The 23089-nt window shown below is 42.1% G+C and overlaps 4 protein-coding genes across 4 annotated transcripts; all 4 read right to left on the reverse strand.

The window, feature by feature from the left end:
* Nucleotides 1-337: 337 nt before the first annotated feature.
* LOC140543184 (uncharacterized) lies at nt 338-3882 on the reverse strand. The gene is made up of 2 exons (XM_072666215.1): nt 3543-3882; nt 338-1331 (listed from the first exon to the last, which is right to left on the reverse strand). Exons 1-2 carry the CDS (start codon nt 3727-3729, stop codon nt 538-540), a joined length of 981 nt encoding a protein of 326 aa, XP_072522316.1. The 5' UTR covers nt 3730-3882; the 3' UTR covers nt 338-537.
* A 978-nt stretch (nt 3883-4860) lies between these two features.
* LOC140543011 (uncharacterized) lies at nt 4861-8668 on the reverse strand. Its single transcript, XM_072666010.1, has 2 exons — nt 8446-8668; nt 4861-7601 (listed from the first exon to the last, which is right to left on the reverse strand). Exons 1-2 carry the CDS (start codon nt 8624-8626, stop codon nt 6859-6861), a joined length of 924 nt encoding a protein of 307 aa, XP_072522111.1. The 5' UTR covers nt 8627-8668; the 3' UTR covers nt 4861-6858.
* Nucleotides 8669-11312: 2644 nt separating this feature from the next.
* LOC140543012 (uncharacterized) lies at nt 11313-18110 on the reverse strand. The gene is made up of 3 exons (XM_072666011.1): nt 16728-18110; nt 14163-14348; nt 11313-12249 (listed from the first exon to the last, which is right to left on the reverse strand). The coding sequence occupies exons 1-3, from the start codon at nt 16921-16923 to the stop codon at nt 11453-11455; spliced, it is 1179 nt and encodes a 392-aa protein (XP_072522112.1). The 5' UTR covers nt 16924-18110; the 3' UTR covers nt 11313-11452.
* Nucleotides 18111-18203: 93 nt separating this feature from the next.
* LOC140543419 (uncharacterized) lies at nt 18204-22834 on the reverse strand. Its single transcript, XM_072666533.1, has 4 exons — nt 22798-22834; nt 22179-22490; nt 19981-20157; nt 18204-19213 (listed from the first exon to the last, which is right to left on the reverse strand). The coding sequence occupies exons 1-4, from the start codon at nt 22832-22834 to the stop codon at nt 18426-18428; spliced, it is 1314 nt and encodes a 437-aa protein (XP_072522634.1). The 3' UTR covers nt 18204-18425.
* Nucleotides 22835-23089: the final 255 nt, after the last annotated feature.

Here is a 23089-nt window from a genome sequence, read left to right on the forward strand (position 1 = left end):
AGACAATTGCAGTCTTTGTGGTATGTCACTGACTCAGTCTGCCACCTGCCCTGGATCATGTCGTTTGAGAAGGTAAAAAAAATTGTAGTTGCGATGCTTCTACGACATAATTTGCTCATAAACCAAGCTATTTCCACATAAACAACCCAGGCATGTCATTTCTTTGGAATTGCATATGGAAAGTAACCTGTGTAGCAGGTGCAATTTGACGAAAATCATTTTTTTTTATAAAATATCTTGTATAAAGTAGTTTTGAATATTGATATTTGCGATATACAGCCCAGCCCTAATTATAAAAGTGGTCAGTCTCGTCTGCAATCAAACCTGAAGACAGCTCTTTCAGTTTGACGTTTAATATGGCGGCGTGTGGCAAGAAACATCAGTACACAAAACAAACTCAAGGGTTGTGAAAAGCCTTCTGATATCTGCAGAACGGATCGATTCCAAGGTGCTGGCAGAAGATACGAAATAAATAGAATTGAGGGCACAAATACAGCAATTTGATTGGACGCTCCTGCAGGCAGGATAGTCGTTTCTTCACCTTCGCTGTTTTCCATCTGACAAGTCCTTCATCATGTACGAATGAGTATGAATGTGAGTCATTAGCTGACTCCTCTGCACGAAACACCGCTGACAAATCGGGCAGATGAAGGGCTTTTCTCCTGTGTGGATTCTCTCGTGGTCCTTCACGTGACTTTTCTGACTGAAGCCCTTCCCACAGAACTGGCAGCAGTACGGCTTCTCCCTCGTGTGATTGTTTATGTGACTCTCCAGCGTCTGCATCTGCTTGAAGCGCTTGCCGCAAACGCCGCAGACGTGCCGCTCCTCGTTGTTGTGACTCACCACGTGCTTCTCCAGCCACAGGTACGTTTTGAAAGGCTTGTTGCAAACCTTACAGTAAAACAGATTGTCCGCGAGGTCGCTTTGCGAGTGCGAGGGCCGATCAGGGAGGGCATTAAAAAGTCTATACCCTGAACGCGCGCCCAGGTCGTCCTCGTCAACCTCAAAGTAATCGATGCCTTCTTGTTCCCGCTGCGCTGCGGACAGGTCCGAGTTCTCGGAGCAGGCGGCTTGGGAATCGCACAGCTCTGCTTTGACTGAGATTGGATCTATAGGCAGACCATTGCACTCCCTCTCCTCTATGTCCATAGATTTCCCCGGGAGACAGGACATTGGGTCTTGATTGTGGCCAGGAGTTAACGGCTGTTGTGGTTCTAGGTTCTGCTGTACAGCGCAAAGCTCCAACTTCACTTGTATCATGGGTTCTGAGTCGTGTGGGCCTTGGTTGGTCTTGCTGTCCTCTGCAGGACAGGGCTGTATGTCCGGGGGAACTGAGCAGAAGACAGAAATTAGCGCAAATCAAAGCAAGTTCAGATTTTCCACAGAATCTAAAATCACATCAAATAATCTTTAAAAAGGTTTTAGTTATTAATTTCTTTCTATATTTTGCCCCATTTCGATGGTCAATTACCCAATCACTCGACAGCCATACTAGGAAGGGCCATAAACCCACCTATGGAAGAGCAAGGCCAATTGTGCTCTCTGGGACTCCGGCTGCTGATGGCAAACAGCATGAACCAACAATCCCTGGGTCATAGTGGCAGCGCCTTTAATCCTTTGGACCACTGGACCAAACTTTGATTCGTTCATTAACCAGGGGTGGAAAAAGCCTACTTCACTACATTCAATTGGGGTCAATAGTTTACATACACTCAGGAATGTCATTGGCAATATTGGGCTTTCAGTGATTTCTTTAAACCGATCTTTTTCTGGGCTGGAATGAAGGACAACACAAATCTTTACTAGAAAAAATATGAATTTGATTTCCAAGTTTTCATTTTGGGGTTTTCTGAATTCAACACAGGATCAAAACTAAGATCTGATTAAATGTCCCTTAACAGGTTGCATCTTGAACACTTAATTTTGAATTGGTGAAAAGCAACAGACCCGTTTAAGCACAGTCCACATGCAGTATTTTCAACAGGCTTAAGGTCATCAACATTCCACAACCATCTATGATGTTTGTTTGGGGTCGTGGCTACCACCACCATGTTTAACAGCAAGTACAGCGTTACCCATTCGACCCCAGAAACTGTTTGTGAAAGCCCAAAATTGCTATGATGACTATAATGGGTGTATGTGCCCTTCATACCATTACTGTAAATATTATTTTTTAAGTATTTTAAGTATAAACTGGACTATTATTTAAGATAATTACGTTTGGAGGTATCACACACTGGGGGCACAACTAACCTAAAGTGAAATATAACTTTTTTATGTAGTTAAACATCTTCTCATACTTCTAAAGCTGCATCATTGGCGAACTTGACTTTATTAAGACAGATATTTCTTAAGAGTTACTTTTAAACTTGTAATTAATTTGACAGTATTTTTTCCCCACAGTATTTACAAGTCTTCCTGTACATGAAATTGTGAACGGACACTAATTATTATTGGAAATAAATCATATTTGCATTTCATATATATATATATATATATAATATATATTCTGTTTATTTGTTACGACCATTTAGTAAAAATGTAGTAAAAGATTTGTCCATGGTTTATGAAATACAGTGAAATGTTATTGTATAGATTGTAAAATCAGAGATACTGATAATGTAGGGTGGTCTCTTCTTTTTTTCCTTGTTTGTTTGTTTGTTTACAATGTTGACAAAAGGTGGTGCTGTTTACAGTCTTCAAAGGGCTGTCATGACGTCATTATGGTGGTATTATGACTTCCTGGCAATGCAACTTTCATCTGTGCACAATATAAGATCATATTAGGGGGTCTTTCTCTCTTTCACAGGGGCTTCTCAGCTAGCTGCTTCTTCACGTTGTCAGCATGCTGTCAGAGCTTAGGAGAGCCTCCAGAGAGCCCTCAGAGAACCTCCAGAGAGCCTCCAGAGAGCCCCCAGAGCCTCCAGAGAACCTCCAGAGAGCCTCCAGAGAGCCCCCAGAGAACCTCCAGAGAGCCCCCAGAGAACCTCCAGAGAGCCTCCAGAGAGCCCCCGGAGAACCTCCAGAGAGCCCCCAGAGAGCCCCCAGAGAACCTCCAGAGAGGCCCCAGAGCCTCCAGAGAACCTCCAGAGAGCCTCCAGAGAACCTCCAGAGAGCCTCCAGAGAACCTCCAGAGAACCTCCAGAGAGCCTCCAGAGAGCCTCCAGAGAACCTCCAGAGAGCCTCCAGAGCGCCTCCAGAGAGCCTCCAGAGCGCCTCCAGAGAACCTCCAGAGAGCCTTCAGAGAGCCTCCAGAGAGCCCCCAGAGAGCCTCCAGAGAACCTCCAGAGAGCCTCCAGAGAGCCTCCAGAGAGCCTCCAGAGAGCCTCCAGAGAGCCTCCAGAGAGCCCCCAGAGAACCTCCAGAGCCTCCAGAGAACCTCCAGAGAACCTCCAGAGAACCTCCAGATGCTCTGGACACCATGACCTGTCCTAACCTAGTGCTAGTCCCCCTGACTGCCCCCTGAACCCCCCTATTATCCAGCTGCAGCTAGGTTAGCTGACTAGCACTAGCGCGAGCTCCAGCTCCCTGCAGGTCGTTACCTCGTCGCTCTTCTCCTCTGGTGTTGATGCTCACCAGCATTTCCCTGAGGTAGCGGTTCTCCTGCTGTGCTCGGTCTATCTCCTCCTGATATTCACAAATCGTCTCTTTAACCACCTGAAAGATCTCCCCAGCTGCTGCGATCAGGCGCTCCTTAAAGAAGCAGCTCAGAAACTCCAGCTTAGCCATTCCAACAACTTTTTACCAAACTATTACGAAAAAAAGATCTTTCTTAAATAAGAACGTAAACCTCTGATTTAGAAGTTTAGCAAATGTTTGTTTTTTTCCACAAATAAAACGAAGAAACCCTCTTATTGACCAAAGGGTCATAACAAGCGTGAATGCACTTCCGGTCGTAGTCGCTTGTACTCTTCAAAATAATAGTCTGGCAATTATTTTTTTATTATTATTTTTTTTATGTATTTATTTAATGTTAAGTTTGATTATTAATGATTGACAAATGTCCAAAAATTTAAAGAAATATATATATGAAATGTATTATACTGAGAGTTTGAACACAGAGGCTGTGTAATGGTATACACTAATGCAGAATAAAAGTGCCTAGAAAATCACTATGCAGTGTTCAGGACACCAACATTGCCACCACCAACATCACAAGAACAAGGTTTATTTATAGGATTTGAGCAGATAAGTTCCAAGTATCTTATTATGTTGAAAGATATCAGGTAAGACAAAATGGAATAACATAAAAAGGAATAACATAAAATGTATTTACTTATAGTGTAAATTATTTATCCAAATTTTTGCTAACCCTTTCTGCTGTTACACTGGGAATTTCCCCACTGCGGGACTAATAAAGGACTATCTTATCTTATGAGGAAGAAGCATTTTCTTTATAAAGGTCAGGCCGGTGAAATGGAAATCCAGTAGGTGCAATTCTGCACATTTACAGCAGTTGGCTGATGCTCGTATCCAGAGCTTCCATCTGAACCGTGTTACACAGGCAGGTGAGTGCAGTGCGGTGTACTCACTGTGCACTGGGCAGTGGTGGCTCAGCGGTTAGAGCGCCGGGATATCGATAACAGGGTTGTGGGTTCGATTCCCGGGTTCGGCAAGCTGCCACTGTTGGGCCCTTGAGCAAGGCCCTTTACCCTCTCTGCTCCCCGGGCGCTGGAGTTGGCTGCCCACCGCTCTGGGTGTGTGTGTGTACTCACTGTCCCTAACACATGTGTGTGTGTGTGTGTTCACTACCGGATGGGTTTACATTTCGCTGTACAGTGACAAATACGTGCACCTTTACCTTTTGAGTGGGAGCACCCCAAGGACTCCTTCAGTGTAGTGTGAAGTCTGGACACAGCAACTCCAAGAATAGGTTTCTACATTTTTATTATTTTCTGTATTTTAGAACAGGGAACACATCACAGCTATGAAATAACATGAATTTGGGCCATTAAGAAACTCTTGGGTCCCTCCTGTGTGTCTTGGAGAAGCTTTACAGGCTCTTGCTGAGCTTTATGAAGATGCCCTTCCAACAGGACTGAAGAAGCTCCTGATGAATATGCTACATACATATCGTTGGCTCCATGGACATCTAAATATTGCGGCTGTTCGATGATAAAACGCCTCTCTGTAGCTGCTCTGTACACTGTGCGACTAATTCTGGATGAATGGACCAACAGAAATGCTTTAAAAAGACTTGGAATACAAAGAAGTTCTCTGCAGTTTTGGATGTTTTTCAATATATTTTTGTATAATTTCACTATTCATACAGTGACGACAAAACCTCTGAGAACACTTTGAAACATGCTGTGTTTTATTTAAAGCTAGAAAAATAAAGATCAGAAACTTTTAGAGATAAAAAACAAAAAAACAGAAGTTAAAGTAAAATAAAGAAGAAATTTTAGGTAAATATTCAAATTTAAGCACATTTGGAAGTGTTGACCATGATACGGTCCTCACTTCTATAGAGACAAAACGTTCCATGAGGTTTAAAGCCCACAAGGTCTTTAAAGCCCCCAAAAAGAAAAAGAAATTCATGTTTATATATATAAAAAATAAGATTTTGTAACCCCAAAAATGTATAAAATCAGGTGGAAAAAAGGCTAAATCAAAGCATGTTCACTCCAGCTCTCAGACTTTTGGGCCTTACTGCATTAAAATGCGTCTCAAAAACAACATTCAAACATTTGAGCTCAAACCTTTACATTAAAATATCGGTAAAATGATGAAAAATACATTCGGTCAGGTGTGCAAACGTCCGAGTTATGCATCACAAGCAGTCAGAGCACAAGTCCACGAGTCAACTTGATCAAACCCACAATCTGTCCTCTATTCCAGGCCATAAACTACAGACAGACAGAAAACACGTCTGACGTTCATGAGCTGTTCACGACTGTTTACCTCCGACTGTTCGCTAAATAAACAGCCAGATGTGACGCCCAGAGCACAGCCAAAACCGTCTACATACACGCCGCATTAAACAAATATCTCATATCTCCATATCTCCCAGCACACAACCAGTCATTTGCCAGGATCAGGGCAACACGAGTAATTGCTCAGCCCCGGTGCAGCCATTCCGCATAGACCTCTCGATGTCTGATGCTGGGCTCCTTCAGTTGAGAAGGGGAGATGTTAGGCTAACGTTGCTACTAAAGGAAATACTGGACTTAGACGGTCACCAATCCTTACTGTGACGGACTTCTTTCAACACAGAGACAGGGACATGGGCACCTAAGGCTCTCCAATGCTCAAGGAGAGCACCACCCACCTTGCAACTTCCAGGACTTAAAGGATCCAACGCTAAGCAGGACGCCTTCAGAGGTCTTTAGGGGCCTCGAATGGTCAGATCTGTTGTGGCACTCAATGTGGGGTACTCAATATTAAGGAGGTGGTGGTAATGTTATGGCTGTTTTGTGGCAACAGAGTTAGTTAACATGCTAATTAGCGCATTAGTGGAGAAGAACTCACCACTGCTGAACATAGTTTTCATCTAAACCTGAGTAAATGCTGACATGGCGGGAGTATCTTCAAGGTTGCTGCGTTAGCCAGGTGGCTAACTGCTAAGTTAGCTTCTAGCCAAAGCAGTTCTCAATTGTTTATAGTTGGTTACTAAGCTAGTTAGCATGCTAACAGCACCGAAATGGAGGGATTTTTGAGGACCAGGCCTTTACTGCAAATGGAGAGGCATTTTTGGGCGTGTATTTTGGGCGAGTGGTGACAGTCTAAGGCCTCTGATGTTCATTAGCTACATTAGCCTAGCTTCTTTGCTCCTAAACCACATCTGGAGTAAGAGTTAAAGCATGCTAATTTGATTGGCGTTCTGAAGCCCGAAGCCCACTGAACAAATCCACCATGTTGTTACGTCATCATATCCTGTGTTTTCAGCTTTTCCACTGCCTGTAGTTGATCCTGATGGTTTTTGCGAACGTGTGCCCGGACATGATTGAACTGGGTGAAGCGCTGCCCACACACCGAGCAGCCGAAAGGTTTTTCGCCTGTGTGGATCCTTTCATGCTCCTTCAGGTGACCTTTCTGATTGAAGCCCTTATTGCAAAACTTGCAGCGGAACGGCCGGAGTCCCTGGTGCACAATCATATGGTTCTTCCAGGTCACCCGTTTTTTGAAATGCCTGCCACAGATCTGGCAAAGGTAAGGGTCAGTGCAATTGTGACATTCCAAGTGTGACGCCAGCTGAGAAAGGTCACCGAAAGTCGTGCTACAGTAGGGACAAGAATGGGTGTCCTCCACCTTTATACCTTCCACGCGAGCAGCACTTACGCTCTGACTTAGCATCGCAGCGGAGTTAGACATGAGCTGGGCGTCACAAGGCACTAGGTTGATTGCGATATAGGAATTCATCTGCAGAGCTTCGTGCTCTTTTGTTCTCGGGGGGCAGCGCGGCGCAACTCTCGGAGGGGGCGCAACTTTCTTCACAGGGGGGGTGGAGCTGCATGTCGAGGCATCGTTCAAGAGCTGCGGCTCGGCATCCTGCTGAACGGCGCAAACCTCCAGCTTCACCTGAATTAACGACGGTTCGGAGTTCAGTGGTTCGTCCCTGGGTTTCTGCTGTTCGGGTTCTGCTGGCTGGCTGGCCTGAGTGTCTGAGGGAAAAGCAGGATGCAGGATGAGAACCAGGCTGACACAGACTGATGAGAGCACCACACTAATTTACCTTAATCTCTGTCTCTAGTGAACCAGTTGGGACACTTCTTCCGATGTCAGTGCAATGTGCCAATCACGAGCATGAGTCAAGAGCGTTACCAAGCTGCTCCATCATTATCACCAACTTGACCATCCAGCAAATCCATCGACCTCAAAACCCCAAAAGTTGGTTAACCATGCTGCTTGGGGTACAGTAGGTGGACAAAAGTATTGAGACACCTAATTTACTGTTTCTCTCTCATCCCAAAAGCATCGGATGAAGCATCAACCATCAATCCAGAGAACACTGGACGTTCCCCAGCTCCACTTCTACCCCTCCAGCCCACATCTGGCATTATCAGGCAGCATGGTGCCAACAGGTTCATGTTGATCTGCTCCAGAGAGTCCTATTCTCTTGGCAGCCTTTCTCCACATGGGTAGACAAGCTGTGTGTGTCTGTCTGGGTGGGAGTCAGCAATGGGTGCAACTTCAAGTAGCTCAATGCATTTATTACAGGGGTGTCCACAAACATAGCAAGTCTTCACCACCACCACTAGCTTGTGCAACCCTCAAAGGCCAGCTTAGACCATCTGAGAGCAAGCTTGATGAACGGGGGAGGGTTTAAATCCCTTTATTTTGCTGGTAACGATCTAGAAACAAGGCTTTTTAGATATTACTACTAACATTACTGCTACACACCTCAACATATGGCTCCTCCAGAGCTTATTTAGCTAGCAAAGACACGTATCTGCGAGGAGAACTGGCTACAGAGGAGCTAACTAGGCTAAGTCAGCACATGTTTACCTGCTTCCTTGTTTACGCTAGCTTCAGCCAGCACTCTCCTGAGGAACCGGATCTCCTCCCTGGCCTGTTTTATTTCATCCTGCTGCTCGGAGACGATTTCCTGAACAGCCTGAAATATTTCTTCAGCGACGCCGATTAAACGCTCCTGCAGGAACCGGCTAAAGGCGTCTAGTTTGGTCATGTTGCCCCGCAGTCGCGCCGCCGACCTCGCCTCCTCTCCAGCCTCCTCTCCAGCCTCTTCTCCCCGAGTTAAAACAGGGCGATGCGCACAAGCGCCCCCTAGCGGCCGGAGCGCCCGTCGAGCTGATCCCCCTTGGGTTATATTAGCTATCATGCTACTCGTTAGCCAGCCGAGTTGCCCCCCTCCTCCCCTCTGTACAGTGTATTTTATTTAGTGCTAATTATTTTTTTTTAGCCCTTTATTATTTTATTTGGATCCCAATTATCCATCGATAGCAAGTGAAAATCCATTTTTTATATTTATTTATTTTTTATTCAAATTCTAGGTTAATCAATTCACTTTTTAAATTTTTTTTTTACTTTTAAACTTAAAATTAATTAATTATTAACTCAGAAACTCATTAACACCATAATTCCTACACAACGTAAAGACAGCAGTAGTAACAGGGTGGTGATGTTTTTTTTACAGAGATCCTGAAGCATAATATATCAACTGGATTCACACATTCATAATGAAGCTTTGGAAGTATTTAAATTATTATATTTAATGTAAATTAAATATATTAATATGTATAATTATATTTATTATATTTCATATAATAAATTAATATGTATATTTTCAGGTTGCTTAGTCATTAACAATTATTTTATCATTGTATTGCAGTTTAAATTGATAAAACCTGGATCTCCTATGCCCTGTTCACATGTATCCGGATAATTCAGTTTTTTAAATGAGGTTGCTGTCTTTGTGAAAACGCTTTTTATTTTGGTCACTGAATATTAAGTTTTCTAAAAAAACTCTATACTATAACTATAACAGCTCAATCTCAAATACCTCCTTACTCCCTACATAGTGTCCTTGGGCAAGACTCCCAACACTACACTGACCCTCCTCTGTAATACGAGTAACCTTGTAAGTCACTCTGGATAAGAGCTTCAGCTAAATGCCATAAAAAACTACATAAGTCATAGAACTACAACGTCCACACATATATGAATACATTTAAATGGTTCAATTACAGGAATATAATTCTCTGTTTAGAGTCAGCATGGGTAATTTGATTACTTACATAGTACACTTCATAGGGAGTAGTGTCTAATTTGGGATTAAACCCAAAAAGGTACTATCACCCCATAGAGGGTTAGCATGCTGATGCAAGCATTTTTGTGTATGGAAAGATCACCAAAAAAGGATCTCTAATCTCTAATTAAAAGGAAACGTGTGGACAGGGCCTAATATTTGTATTTTTATGCATTTACTGTATTTATTGTCTTTTGTACTTTTGTTATTTATGCAACATGTCTTGTCTATTGTCCTGTTGCACCACGTCCTTACCTATTCTGCACTGGAAACTTAGCCTAACAGTGCTACACTGTACTGTACAACCCTGTATTAGTATAATGACAATAAAGCTGAATTGAATACTTTGTCGATTGCAATACATCAGAGATTATACACTAGACTGTCGGGGGCATCAGGTAAAATCACTGACAGGATCAATTATTGTAGAATTATTATAGAAAACCTATATAACAAAATTTGTATTTTTTTCTATTATCATTGATATTCTTTGTATAGTTGTTTATTTTTATTTTCTTTTGCTTGCAATATCACCACTTCGACACAGTGGTGGCATCTGCCATCTTTTATGGAGTGGTCTGCTGGGGCAGTAGCATCTCGACGGCAGATAAGAAGAGACTGGACAAACTCATAAAGAGGGCCGGCTCTGTCCTGGGGTGCTTCTTAGACCCAGTGCAGGTGGTGGGAGACAGGAGGATGACAGCCAAGCTGGCATCCATGCTGGAGAACAGCTCCCATCCCATGCATGAGACTCTGGCAGCACTGGGCAGCTCCTTTAGTGACCGGCTGCTTCACCCCAAGTGTGTGAGGGAGGGGTATCGCAGGTCCTTCCTTCCTGCTGCCGTCAGACTACACAACCAGCACTGCTCCCAGCGGACCACATACACACACACTTTACTACACACACATGTTCATGTTCAGGGAATACTATGTGCAATACCCCCCCCCCCCCCCATGTGCAATTAAGAGTCTTTTGCTGTAAATAATATTGTTTATTGTTTTTTTAATTCTTATTAATATTGTGTATATAGTGTAAATTATTTATCTAAATGTTTGTAACTGAGTGTCCTGCTATCCCTTTCTGCTGTTACACTGGGAATTTCCCCACTGCGGGACTAATAAAGGACTATCTTATCTTATCTTATCATGCACACCCTTACAATACTGTCATCTACTGTCTTCTTCTCCTAATAAATAAAAAGTTGTCCACAAAAATTTGTTGGCAAGCGTATAAAGCAGATACTAGAAAATCTGGTATCGGTATCGGAAAGGAAAAAGTGGTATCAGTGCATCTTCAGTAAAAACTGCAGAACACGGGTTTTCTCCCATTGCATTGCTCAATTAACTATGTGTAGTATCTTTACTTTTAAGAGTGCATGACCAAGATATCGTCGCTGTCCAATGAAAAACACGTATCTCCGAAATGATCCATTCATCCAGAATTACTCAATCACTGTACAGAAGCAGGGAACCCGACAGGGTTCGAACCATGGAGAAAAAATGGAAATGGAAATACCAATTTTATTGATTTTCTTGGACAGCAGCGATATATATATACTGTAGTCAGATGTACAGATATAACACCACCATTTTTTAATATCCAGTGTAGTGAATAAAAATCTTTATTGTGCCATTTATGAGGTTTCCAAAACACCTCTATATCATTCGTATTAAGGTCCGACTTAAAAGGCAGAGAATCCATGATGCAGATTTGCTGATTTGATGTTCATGACTTGGATTTCACATCTACCTTACAGGCACTACCTTCTTAAGCACTGTGGCTAGCTGACCACGGTGGTGATTCTGAATGTGCACCTTGACCTGATTTGTCCAAATGAAGCACATTCCACATGCAGAGCAGCTGTAGCGCTTGTCTCCGGTGTGGGTCCTCTCGTGGTCCTTCAGATGACTCTTCTTCTTGTACATTTTACCACAGGACTGGCACTGAAAGGGTCTCTCAGTGGTGTGGGTTTTGAGGTGCAATCTGAGCACGTGCACGTCACCATAGCTCTTCCCACACAGGTCGCAGCGGTACGGCCGTTCTTTGGGACACGTAATCCTGTGCTTCTTCCGTAACCAGGCGCTTGTTAATGGTTTATCGCATACGCCACAGCTCAGCGATTTCTCAGCTGAAGGCGCTGCTGCATCGGGCAAGTCACCACGTGCCGGGTTGCAGGGAACACTGGGACAGATGGCCGGCTCAGGTTCAACGAAGTCAGAATGATTTTTGCTTTGAACCCGAGTGTCAGACGGATGCGGTTCCTCAGGATCACATGGTTCTAACTTGATTATCATTAAGGTGTTTCCGTGCAGACGGTCATCTTTCCGTCCCTCCGCGTCCACAGCGTTCCACGAAACAGACTGAGGTGGCTTTTGGCCACCAGCTCGTTTTTCCACGCTCAACTGCGGTTGAGGACCCGTGTTTTCTTGCATGGTGGCCAGCTCGAGCTTCACCTGTATTAGTGAGGGTGCTGGGTCCTGTAGGCCCTGGCTGGTGTTTTGTGGTTCATGGAGCACTCCATCTGTATGGCTAGTCCATGTGTCTGAAGGGTATATGACAGAATAGTAGAAACATGAAATGAAAAACTAATCGCCTCCAAAGGAAATAATTAAAACGAGAAAAACAATAAACTAATATTTCACTTTTTGCACTCTTAATAAAGATGAAAAACCCTCGACCCTTAACCCAGGTCCTGGAGGCATCCTGCCCCGCACATTACAGTGGACGTCCTGCTTTAACACCACCCCCACAGCTCTGAAAGGCTTGTTAATGAGCCGATTAGTTGAATCAGGTGTATTGGGAGCTGGGAATCCACTCAAATCTGCAGGGCAGGGTGCCTCCACAGGGACCAGGGTTCAGGAACACTGGGCTATGAAATAAAGAAACACACTAGACACTTATTTTTGACCCCTTCTCCAGCAGACATCCACAATGCAATTCATTTGTGCTCTTTGCGTTTTATCTACCAAAAACTACCACACTGAGACCTCTGGGAGGAGGTGGTCTCTGCCTGGTCCCAAACGAAGTCTGGAGCGGTTCGTTTGTGATGAGAATGTGATCTGACCTGATCTAAACAGGAGACATAGCCCGTTCAAAACGTTCAATTACAAAACGATGATTTAACGAGACGAAAGGGTAAAGTACTGTTAGCGTCACTTCTAGCTTTTATTTACTAAAAATGTTTGAATGCTTAGTTTGACTCTGTTTTGCTCTCTCTAGAGATTTGAACTGAATATTAGGCTATTTCGCATTGTTTATGATAAGCTGTGAAATACAGTTTGTTACAACTGGCCCAAATAAGACTTTCTTATGAGAATATTTGAGAACTTCTTAAGATTTTTTGGAGATCTGCATTTAAAAGAACATTCTCATGAACCTTTTAGTGTTTATTTTAATCACCTTCATCAGGTTTTTCCAAGAAAAGCTTTTGTGAATTCAGCCCTGGTCTCGTATGGCTGGAAATAACTGCCCGGTGGCGTTGTGAAGATTGCCGCAGACTTTGTTTAAGACCAGAAACTACATTTTTGTTAACGTCATCTGTTCTTTGTAATATTGGCCTCTTTTTTAACCTCCTGTAACTGTGGATCAGACTTCGAAACATTTTAAAGTACCAAGAGGTAGTCTGTGCTATAATTCGCCTACAAGAAACAACAAAGTTGAACTGAATTTAGTCTTTTAAATGCACAACATTTGATTAAACCCCCATTTGCCGTGTTCACTCTCTCGTTTCACTGAGAGCATGACCGAAAAGTGTAAGACCTTCAAAAACAGTCCACTGTAAATGAGCTAGCACTGATCATTTGTGCCCTGATTTCAGCTGAATTTGTATGTCTTGCCCTTCTAATACCTGCAGCTGATTGCGATGCTTATTGCGCATGTGGGACTTGAGGGGAGTGGACTGAACGAAGCGTTTCCCACAGATTGGACAGGTGTAGCGCTTGTCTCCAGTGTGGATCCTCTCGTGTTCGTTACAGTGGCCTTTTTGAATGAAGGTCTTTCCGCAGAATTTGCAGCAGTACGGTTTTTCCCCTGTGTGCTTTCTAAAGTGGATCGTAAGGGAATGGGGCTGCCTGTAACACTTCCCGCACAGCTTGCAGCAGTAGGTTTTACGCTTTTCCCGCACGACCTGTTTATGTTGCGACAGGCAAGCGCATTTCGAGAAAGGCTTTCCGCAAACCTTACAATCAAGCGGTCTGTCTTCGTGATTCTGCAGATGTGACGCCAGAAAAGAAGGGTCAGCGAATGTTTCTTCGCAATGAGGACAAACAGGGGGGCCTTGCTTAACTGTTTCATTTCCCATAAGATCTCTACTCGGGCTGACGGCAGGCACAGCAATTGAGTTCGTAGTGTTGGAGCATGTGAGCTGGGAGTCGGGCTGTTCTAGTTTGACAGTGATCATCTGGTCCTTTTTCTCAACCATAACTGGTGTAACTGATAAACATGTAAAGTCCTCACCATGGACACTCTTTGCACACGGAGAACTGCTTGCGGACACATCGTTCAGTGGCGGCTGCGACTCAATTTCTTGCTTTATGGTGGCGAGCTCGAGCTTCAGCTGTAATACTGAGGGATCCGAGTCCAGTGGTCTTTGGTTGGAGTCTTGCTGAACAGGAGACCCCTCAGCGTGACTGGGCTGCAGATCTGTAGGTAAATGTAGTAGAAGACAGAAGGTCAGTAAACAGAGGGGCAAATGGACCAGTACTTGCAGTTGCAGCTGTAATCTTCTCATGTTTTCTATGCCATGTAGGTTACTCGTTAATTTGAGGCCTTTGAGCTCAGTGCAAGGTCGTAGCTCTGCGACTCCCTAGCTCTTCGTCCAGGATTCCAGGCCTAGCTTATGTAGCTGATAGAAGCTACAGGTAGTTATTGTTCCAGTGGCCTTGAGGGTGCAGGCTCTCTCATCTTAGAGAAACCAAGTGTCAGATGTTTGATTGTTGACCATGTATGAGTTTCCGCCCTTGTCGTTAATTTGCATATATGTTTTGTATACATTTTTATCAGATTTTCTGATGAATTTGGACATCCAATTAACCAACCCGAACATATTAATGCATAATAAAGTATTGAAATAATAAACATAGGTAAGATTACACTCATTTCTTTTGAATATGGGTTTCGAGATCTTTATAATATATTCTCTCACCATCATTGTTGAAATGTGCACATCCATAATAGTCACATTTTTTACTATTTTGCTGTTTGATACAAAAGGAAAATTCATGCAGTTTTCATTTTCTATGACATAAATACCAGAGGCAGATTACATTTGCCCAATGTCTTTTATTTCACACCAATATCGGGTGCATTGAGTGCATTATTAATATCAGGACATGCTGGACCAGCTGAAAAATATATATATTGCGATGTCGGTTTTTCCCGTTTTAGTTTATATATATATAAACTAAATATTTATATATTCTAGTTTATATATATATATATATATATATATATATATATATATATATATATATATATATATATATATAAATAAAATAAACTAGAAAGACTGTTGAGTACCTGCTAGAAAGCAGATCACAGAAGAAGGCAATAATCATCTTAACTTTCAATGGAAGAATTTCTTATCAAATTATATATTTACAACAAATGGACACATTAAGTAAATCCCCCAACAAACAATCAAACCAATCAAACCACAACTTTATTTCTTAAAAAAGACATTTAATACAGTACATATGTTTTTATTACTGCGAAAACGCAGTAAAACTTCAAGCTTATGTAATTACCATGATATTACATATTTATAGTGGGACGTGTCTTCCTGCCGCAGAGAAGAGTCTAACAAAAAGCCAATCACAACAGTAATTCAGACGGTAAAGGCAAACAGGGCATTAACTGTAGATAACTTCAAGTGTTTCTCTGGAGGAACTATTAAAAATGGGACCCTGAACGTACGACATATAAACCAGACATCACAACTCAGTCCTGTGGAAAATAAGATCATCAGTAAAGTGTTTCTCATGTGATGTCCTGTTCACCAAGGAGGTGGTGGATGGAAGCAGGCCTGGAGAAGGATGGAGAAGGCCTTGGCCTGAATGATTTTTGCAGGGAGGTAAATACAGGGGGTTGTCACGTAAAGCGGAAGCCAAAAATATGATCAACAATATTACATATAAAACTGAGGCCCTTTGGGATAGCTGGGACCTCTAACTTCTCTACACATGTCTGTCAGATGCCTACAGACAGTCGTAGGAGAGGTAAAAACTGAATCATGACATTATTTACATTTACATTTACGGCATTTAGCTGACGCTCTTATCCAGAGCGACTTACAGAGGTTGTGGGCAAATGTAGTGTTAGGAGTCTGGCCCAAGGACTCTTATTGGTGTAGCGCAGCACCCAGTCACCCAGACCGGGAATCGAACCCTGGTCTCCCACATGATGTTGTTGTAACACAATGGTAGGTGGTGGTGTTATATGGTTGGTGCATTATCTTAAGATAAGAAGTTCTAATTGGTCTTAACACACTTAATTCAAGTGATCCTCAACCATGATGTTATAATGGCTTCATGACTGTTTTATCAGTTTTGTCAGAAGTTAAACATCTTACAGTCCCTCACAGACACTGAGGCAGGCAGCTGCTGAGGAGTACAGGCTGTCTCTAATACTCTACAATGCAGATTTATGGATTAGCCAACTAAGGTTAACCAATAAACCTAAAAACTAAATGGCTCACTCACTTTCTGACCTCACTCAGCTATTATCCCCAGGCCAGGTGTGCTCACAGTGCTTCAGGTCAATCACAAAGCCTCCTAGATTGCTGCCATCAGTGAAGTCTGCTCCCTATTAAACTCCTACAGTTCCCACAGTCGCCCAACACAACACACGCAACACGTGACTGGCTGGCTAGCTACAGCAGCCACGCTGAAGGTCCTAACGCACTCGTTTTTTGGAGCTTATCATATAATTGAAGCGTTTTATAGACAGTATTATATCATATCTACAGGAAAAGGTAGTTAGTTGGTTAGTTAAAGGACTGACAGACTAGGCAGCCACCGTTACCTGGTGCTCTGAGCTCGCTGCTGGCGCTGACGCTAATCTCGGTCAGTATGTCCCGCAGCCGGCGGTTCTCCTGTTTAGTGCGCTCTATCTCCCCCTGGTACTCAGAAACGGCCTCTTTAACGGCTTCAAAAATCTCTCCAGCGACTGACAATAATTTCTCAACGAAGAAAGAATTTAAATGCTCCATTTTAGTCATTTTAAAGCGAGGGGAATCACTGCCGCCGTGAAGAGCAAGCGAAACGGCTCTTCCTCAGCGTCTCCACCGGCCGGAAAAGCCAAGCTTAGCCCCACACTGCCCCCTGTCGGATTCTCGGGTGTGTTGGAGAGGTAAACAGTGCGGTGCTCGGTTGAGTTGTGCTACATTTTATTTTATTTATTATTATTATTATTATTATTATTGATGATGATAATTTGGTTAAGCAATAATGCAATCTTAGCTTACTGTTTGTTTGTATAAATGTTTTAATAAAAGGTGTAGATGGAGAATTAAAAAAATAAAAAAATAATAATAATCACCCCAATTACCTTACCTTTACCGTCTGATTCACACAATCCAAATACCCCACCTAATAATACCTAATAATGAATATCCAAACCCACAGATTTTTACTAGCTGTACCAATAAGCAAAGGCTGCGTCCCAATTGCGCACGACACACTAATACCATAAGATATACACTGTATACTAACCTTAACAGCGTGGGTATTTCAGGTCAGTAGACAAAATATTAACGTACCAACCCGTTTTGTACTAACTAACTAAGTGATGAAGCGTTGCTATGCCAACAGCATTCCTGCAAGGTGAGTGGCTCATCACTTTCCAGCTCTGGCTGAGTTTGTGAGGGATTCTCCATATCAAAGTACAGCAAGTTGGACTGTACGGCGAGGACAGACTACCAAGGACAGAAGGACGCTGTACGGTAATTCTGCGATTGGAACAGCAGCGTGGTGAGCAATGCATTCTGGGAACCTTACAGGAATCCTACAGGAACCCTTTGGTGGGATTTGAAGAAGGTGGCTGTGGCAGCAAACCCAACATCATCTGTGAGCTGGAGGAGACTGTCCATGAGGAACGGGCTGAGCGATGGTTCCTCAGGAAACTGAAAGTGGTTCTTCGGACAGTCCGGGACACTAAAATTGGGCTTAAATCAAGGTCTTCATTTAACGCTTAGTCTAAGAAACATCACTCCTTAAATAAATATATAAATAAATCTATGTATTATAGATTTTTTTGCCTGTGTGACCTGAGAGACGAGACTGCTGAAGAAACGTGGCTGTTGAGCTGCTCTGGTTGAATGCAGGTGCTGCTGGCAGATACAAGTCTGTATGGGTGTAAGGTTATATGGTCTATATAGCATTTCTTTAAGAGAAATTACTACTTTAATTGATCAATTAAATTATTATTATCATTTTTATTTTTATAGTTCTTCAGTTAGGTGCTGTAGAATTGAACTATTTTATATTTGCAAGCTGCAACAAGATTCAAGGCTAATTTATTTGTGTGATTATAAAGAGTAAACAATATTGCCAAAACATCCCGCAAATGAGAGAAAATAGAATTGGAATAGATTCCAATACCAGCACAGGCCTAATACAATCTACCGCCCCCTGCCACCCACCGCCAGCGAGGCAAGCAACTGGCTGACCACATATACGCAGACACAGGCTGTAACTGAAGACAGCAGCGACCTCACTGCCGTTATACGGACTGCTGGTGAAGGTTACGAATGTGCTTCTTCACCTGACTGGACTGGACAAACCGTTTCCCACAAACTGAACAGCTGTACGGCTTTTCTCCAGTGTGAATTCTCTCGTGGTCATTCAGGTGACTTCTCTGCCTGAAGCATCTCCCACAGAACCGACAGTGATACGGTCTCTCTCCTGTGTGAGTCCTGTAGTGAATCTCCAGCACCTGAGCGTAACTGTAGCACTTCCCGCACAAGTCGCAGCGATACGGCCGTTCCTTCTGATGCACGACCAGGTGTTGTTTCAGCTGTCCACGGCTTTTGAAAGGCTTTCCGCAAAACCTGCAGCAGAAAAGGCCTTCAGCCGTCCGGCTTTGAGAAACAGGATCCGGCTGTACCGGACACTGATAAGAAGGGTAGCTGCCGTGATCATCTCTTAAACCTTCCACATGATTCTCAGGCAGGTTTTCTGTTTGTGCCACAGCTACATTATCAGGGCAGAAGCTCTGAGAGTCCCATGGCTCCAATTTGATTGTGGCTCCTGCGTTATGCGGACCCTCACCTCCTATTTCTTCCTTCACGGTCGTTCCAGAGATGTGGTCAGGTGGTTCTTCACTATATGCAGTTGCTGCCGAGGGGGAAGAGGACGGGGATAATGGGTTGTTTAATGGTTTGTGAGACTCTGCATTCAGATGCATGCCAGAAAGCTCCTCCTTTACTTGTATGAACGAGGGCTCTGCGTACAGCGGCTCCTGGTTGATGCTTGGGAGCTCCTGAGGAACAGCTTGACTGGTTGGATCACCTGTAGAGAATGAGAATATTAAAATAAATAAAGAACACAAAGGGATTTATAGACAATACAGCTAAAGGCAATCATATATATATATATATATTATATAAAACTTTCAGTAATATTAGCACCATTGTCAGTTATTTCTCTTTTTTTTCTCGACATGACTATTAAGAGTGTTACATTTTATTGATTATATTTCATTATTTGTTCCATGTTCATCTTATTTAAAGGCAACTGTTGGGGGAAAGGGTTAAAAGTGATAATGAAGATGGACTTCACCTAAAATCAGATTTTGTTTCCTGTGTTTTTGTACCTGATTTTTGTGTATTAACCAGACTTCTAGCTGAAAATGCAATAGTTACGAAAAATGTCCACATTGGTCTTTACTGGCAGGGGTTATAAATCGGCATCATGTTATATGTGTCTTACTCGGACTAAATGTATGGACAGCATTTAGATTCCAGGTATCTTCCCAGTATCTGAACACCTGAGCCGGGAGTCAAAAGGTTTTCCAGTTGGACACTGGCTGTGTTTACATGCCAAAAGATTTTCGGGTTCATCTGTATATCATCCTACATTTACAGCATTATGCTGTCCTGCCCAAGGACTCTTATCGGTGCAGTGCAGCACCGTCACACAGACCGGGAATCGAACCCCACACCACCCTCCACATGGAGCGATAGCTCACTGGCAGGTAGTGTTGTTATCTGTTGTACCACACCATCCTACTTTCTCTTAGTCTCATCCAGCTGAGCTGAGAAACACAGACTCCTCACCATGGGCACAGGCAGAAGAGCTTGCAGACACACTGTTCACTAGCAGCTGTGGATCGCCCCCTTGCTCAATGGTGGCAAATCCCGGGTTGAGCTGTAATACCGAGGGATCTGATTCCAGTGGTCTTTGGTTGGAGTTCTGCACAGGAGTCTGTCTGTCAGCACAAGGGGGTAGTAGATCTAAAGGTAAGTACAGAAGGAGACAGAAGATGAGGGAAATACTTAAAGAAGACAACAACAAAATAATTCAGTTTTCTCTCTTAAAAAAGCCACATATTTCCAAGAACAAACCAATCTCTACGAATTGGTATAAAGCACTCTGGAAACATAACTGGTCACTAGATCGTAACGTTAGTCACACTGCTCTAATCAGCCTAGATTTCACACTGTTTACGAAGATTTGTTGACTATAAAATAATAGAAAAATACAATAAACTAAATTCAAAATAAAATATTCAGTTTCAGGATTAAATTTGTTTGTTCGGTGGATCATTATCTACGTTTTTTTGGGCAAATGGATACAATCTCAAAATATTAAACATATTCCTTCCATCTTCTCTGCAGTTGGTGCAGTTTACAGTTTAGTGCCGCTTTCTATTGCTGCCCCTGGTTTGACGTCGCACAGAAACCACAGGGACTTTGATTTTCTTTCTCTAGTTAAAATAATAGATTTATAGATTTGTTTTTTTTCTCATAAGCAGTTCCTGAAGAAGACAGCATGGCATTGTCAGGTAGTAGTTTCCTCAGTTTATGATGTCATTTTGAGTTGAGGTCTGGAAAACCAGAAAACCTTTTAGAGAGAGATCTGCAGGTAGGATTGCATCAATTTACAGAACATTAGTTTGACAAAGACCTGCAAAGGACCTTCAGGAAGATTTAGGAAGAAGCTGACTCTGGAGAGGTGGTGCACTGTTCTACTGTGCAGCGATACCTGCACCAGTATGACCTTTCTGGAAGACCTTCCTGTGCTTACCACAAAATCCAGCATCAGAACTGATCCAGCATCAGATATGATCAAAGAATCGTCGCATAGGAACCACGTAGAGATTTTTTTGTATTTATTTTTCATTAAATTTTTTTAAAATCAGACTAGTAATAATTGACAATAAGGAAGTTTGCTTGCTGCCTGGCAGAATGACTGACTAGTCAGGAGAACTATAGCTCTGTAGATTTATATACACTACTATCACTACTACTACTACTACTACTAATATTACTACTACTACTACTACTAATAATACTACTACTATCACTACTACTACTACTACTACTAATATTACTACTACTACTACTACTAATAATAATAATACTTATACTACTACTACTACTACTAATAATAATAATAATACTAATAATACTAATAATAATACTTATACTACTACTACTAATAATAATAATAAGAAACAATAATAATAATACTAATACTACTAAAACTACTAATACTACTACTAATACTACTACTATTAATACCACTAATAATACTAATACTACCACTAATAATACTACTACTACTAATAATAATAATAATAATAATACTTATACTACTACTACTACTAATATTACTACTACTACTACTACTAATAATAATAATACTAATACTACTACTAATACTACTACTAATAACACTACTACTACTACTACTACTATTAATACCACTACTACTACTACTACTAATAATAATACTACTATTACTACTACTACTATTAATACTAATAATACTAATAATAATACTTATACTACTACTACTAATAATAATAATAAGAAACAATAATAATACAACTAATACTACTAAAACTACTACTACTACTAATACTACTACTAATACTACTACTATTAATACCACTAATAATACTAATACTACTACTAATAATAATATAAATACTACTACTAATAATAATACTACTAATACTAATAATACTACTACTATTAATACCACTAATAATACTAATATTAATAATAATAAAAATAATTAACTAATAATAAAAGAAATCTAAAATCTTTGTGAATTTACACAAAGGAAGCCTGTATTTTGAGGGAGATCTCAGGCGACACTTCAGGCTGAATCGGTTCTTCACACACAGTCATATTCATATAAACTCAGTTACAATACAAACGCAGCCATAATTAGCGACATAAACAAACAAACAAACAAACAAACAAACAAATAAATAAATAAATAAATGAATAACGAATCCACTGACCTGCTGTCTGCGCGTGTCTGCTGATGCTGACCGTGATTTCCGTCAGTATTTCCTTCAGGCGGTGATTCTCCTGTTTAGTTCTCTCCACCTCTTCCTGATAAGCAGAAACGGTGTCTTTAACTGCTTCAAATATCTCCCCAGCCACCGCCATCAAGCGCTCAATAAAGAAGGAATTCAAGCGCTCCAGTTTAGCCATGATGAGCATCAGGCCATTAAACCCTCCTCTTCTGCAGCGCTCCGGCGGCAAGAAAAACAACCGGCCGCGCACACTGCCACCTGCTGCCTGGGAGAAGCAGCGCTCCAGCACAGGGGCTCAAAAACATTCAAATGAGGACATTTACATGTAGATAGAAATATTAGCTATTTAAAGCTCTACAGGGAATAATGTTAGGCTGCAGTCTTTACTTAAGGTGAAAGTCAAAACAATAAATTAATTAAATCTGGCAATCTGGCAAATTGCTATCTAGCATAATAGATATCTAAACAGTGCCATAACTGTTGCACATGCCACATTTTCATCATATGCTAAAGGACACAACTAAATTAAATAAAATTTGTTCCCTGCAGAGGATGTGTGAATTATTTTTACTTAGAAAATCATTAAAATATGTAATCTGACCAGGGATGCATGGGGGTTCCCAGTGGTACAGAGCCATGCCGCTTTGCCATCAGCAGCCGCAGTCAGGGAGAGCACAATTGGCAGTGGGTCCGGGTGGGTAGACGGTGCCTAGCTCCCGCCATCACTCTAAATACGCTGTTAGTCGGCACCTGCTGATGCCAGCTGTTTGAAAAGAGGCTGTGGCTGGCTTTGGGTGTGTAGGAGGAGGCATGTGCTAGTCCTTATCCTCCTAGTGTTAGGGGGAGCTAGAGCGGATGGCCTGGTTGGCAGTACCAATTTAGGAAAATAAGGG

This window comes from Salminus brasiliensis, chromosome 21 (assembly GCF_030463535.1).
Source record: "Salminus brasiliensis chromosome 21, fSalBra1.hap2, whole genome shotgun sequence".
NCBI lineage: Eukaryota > Metazoa > Chordata > Actinopteri > Characiformes > Bryconidae > Salminus > Salminus brasiliensis.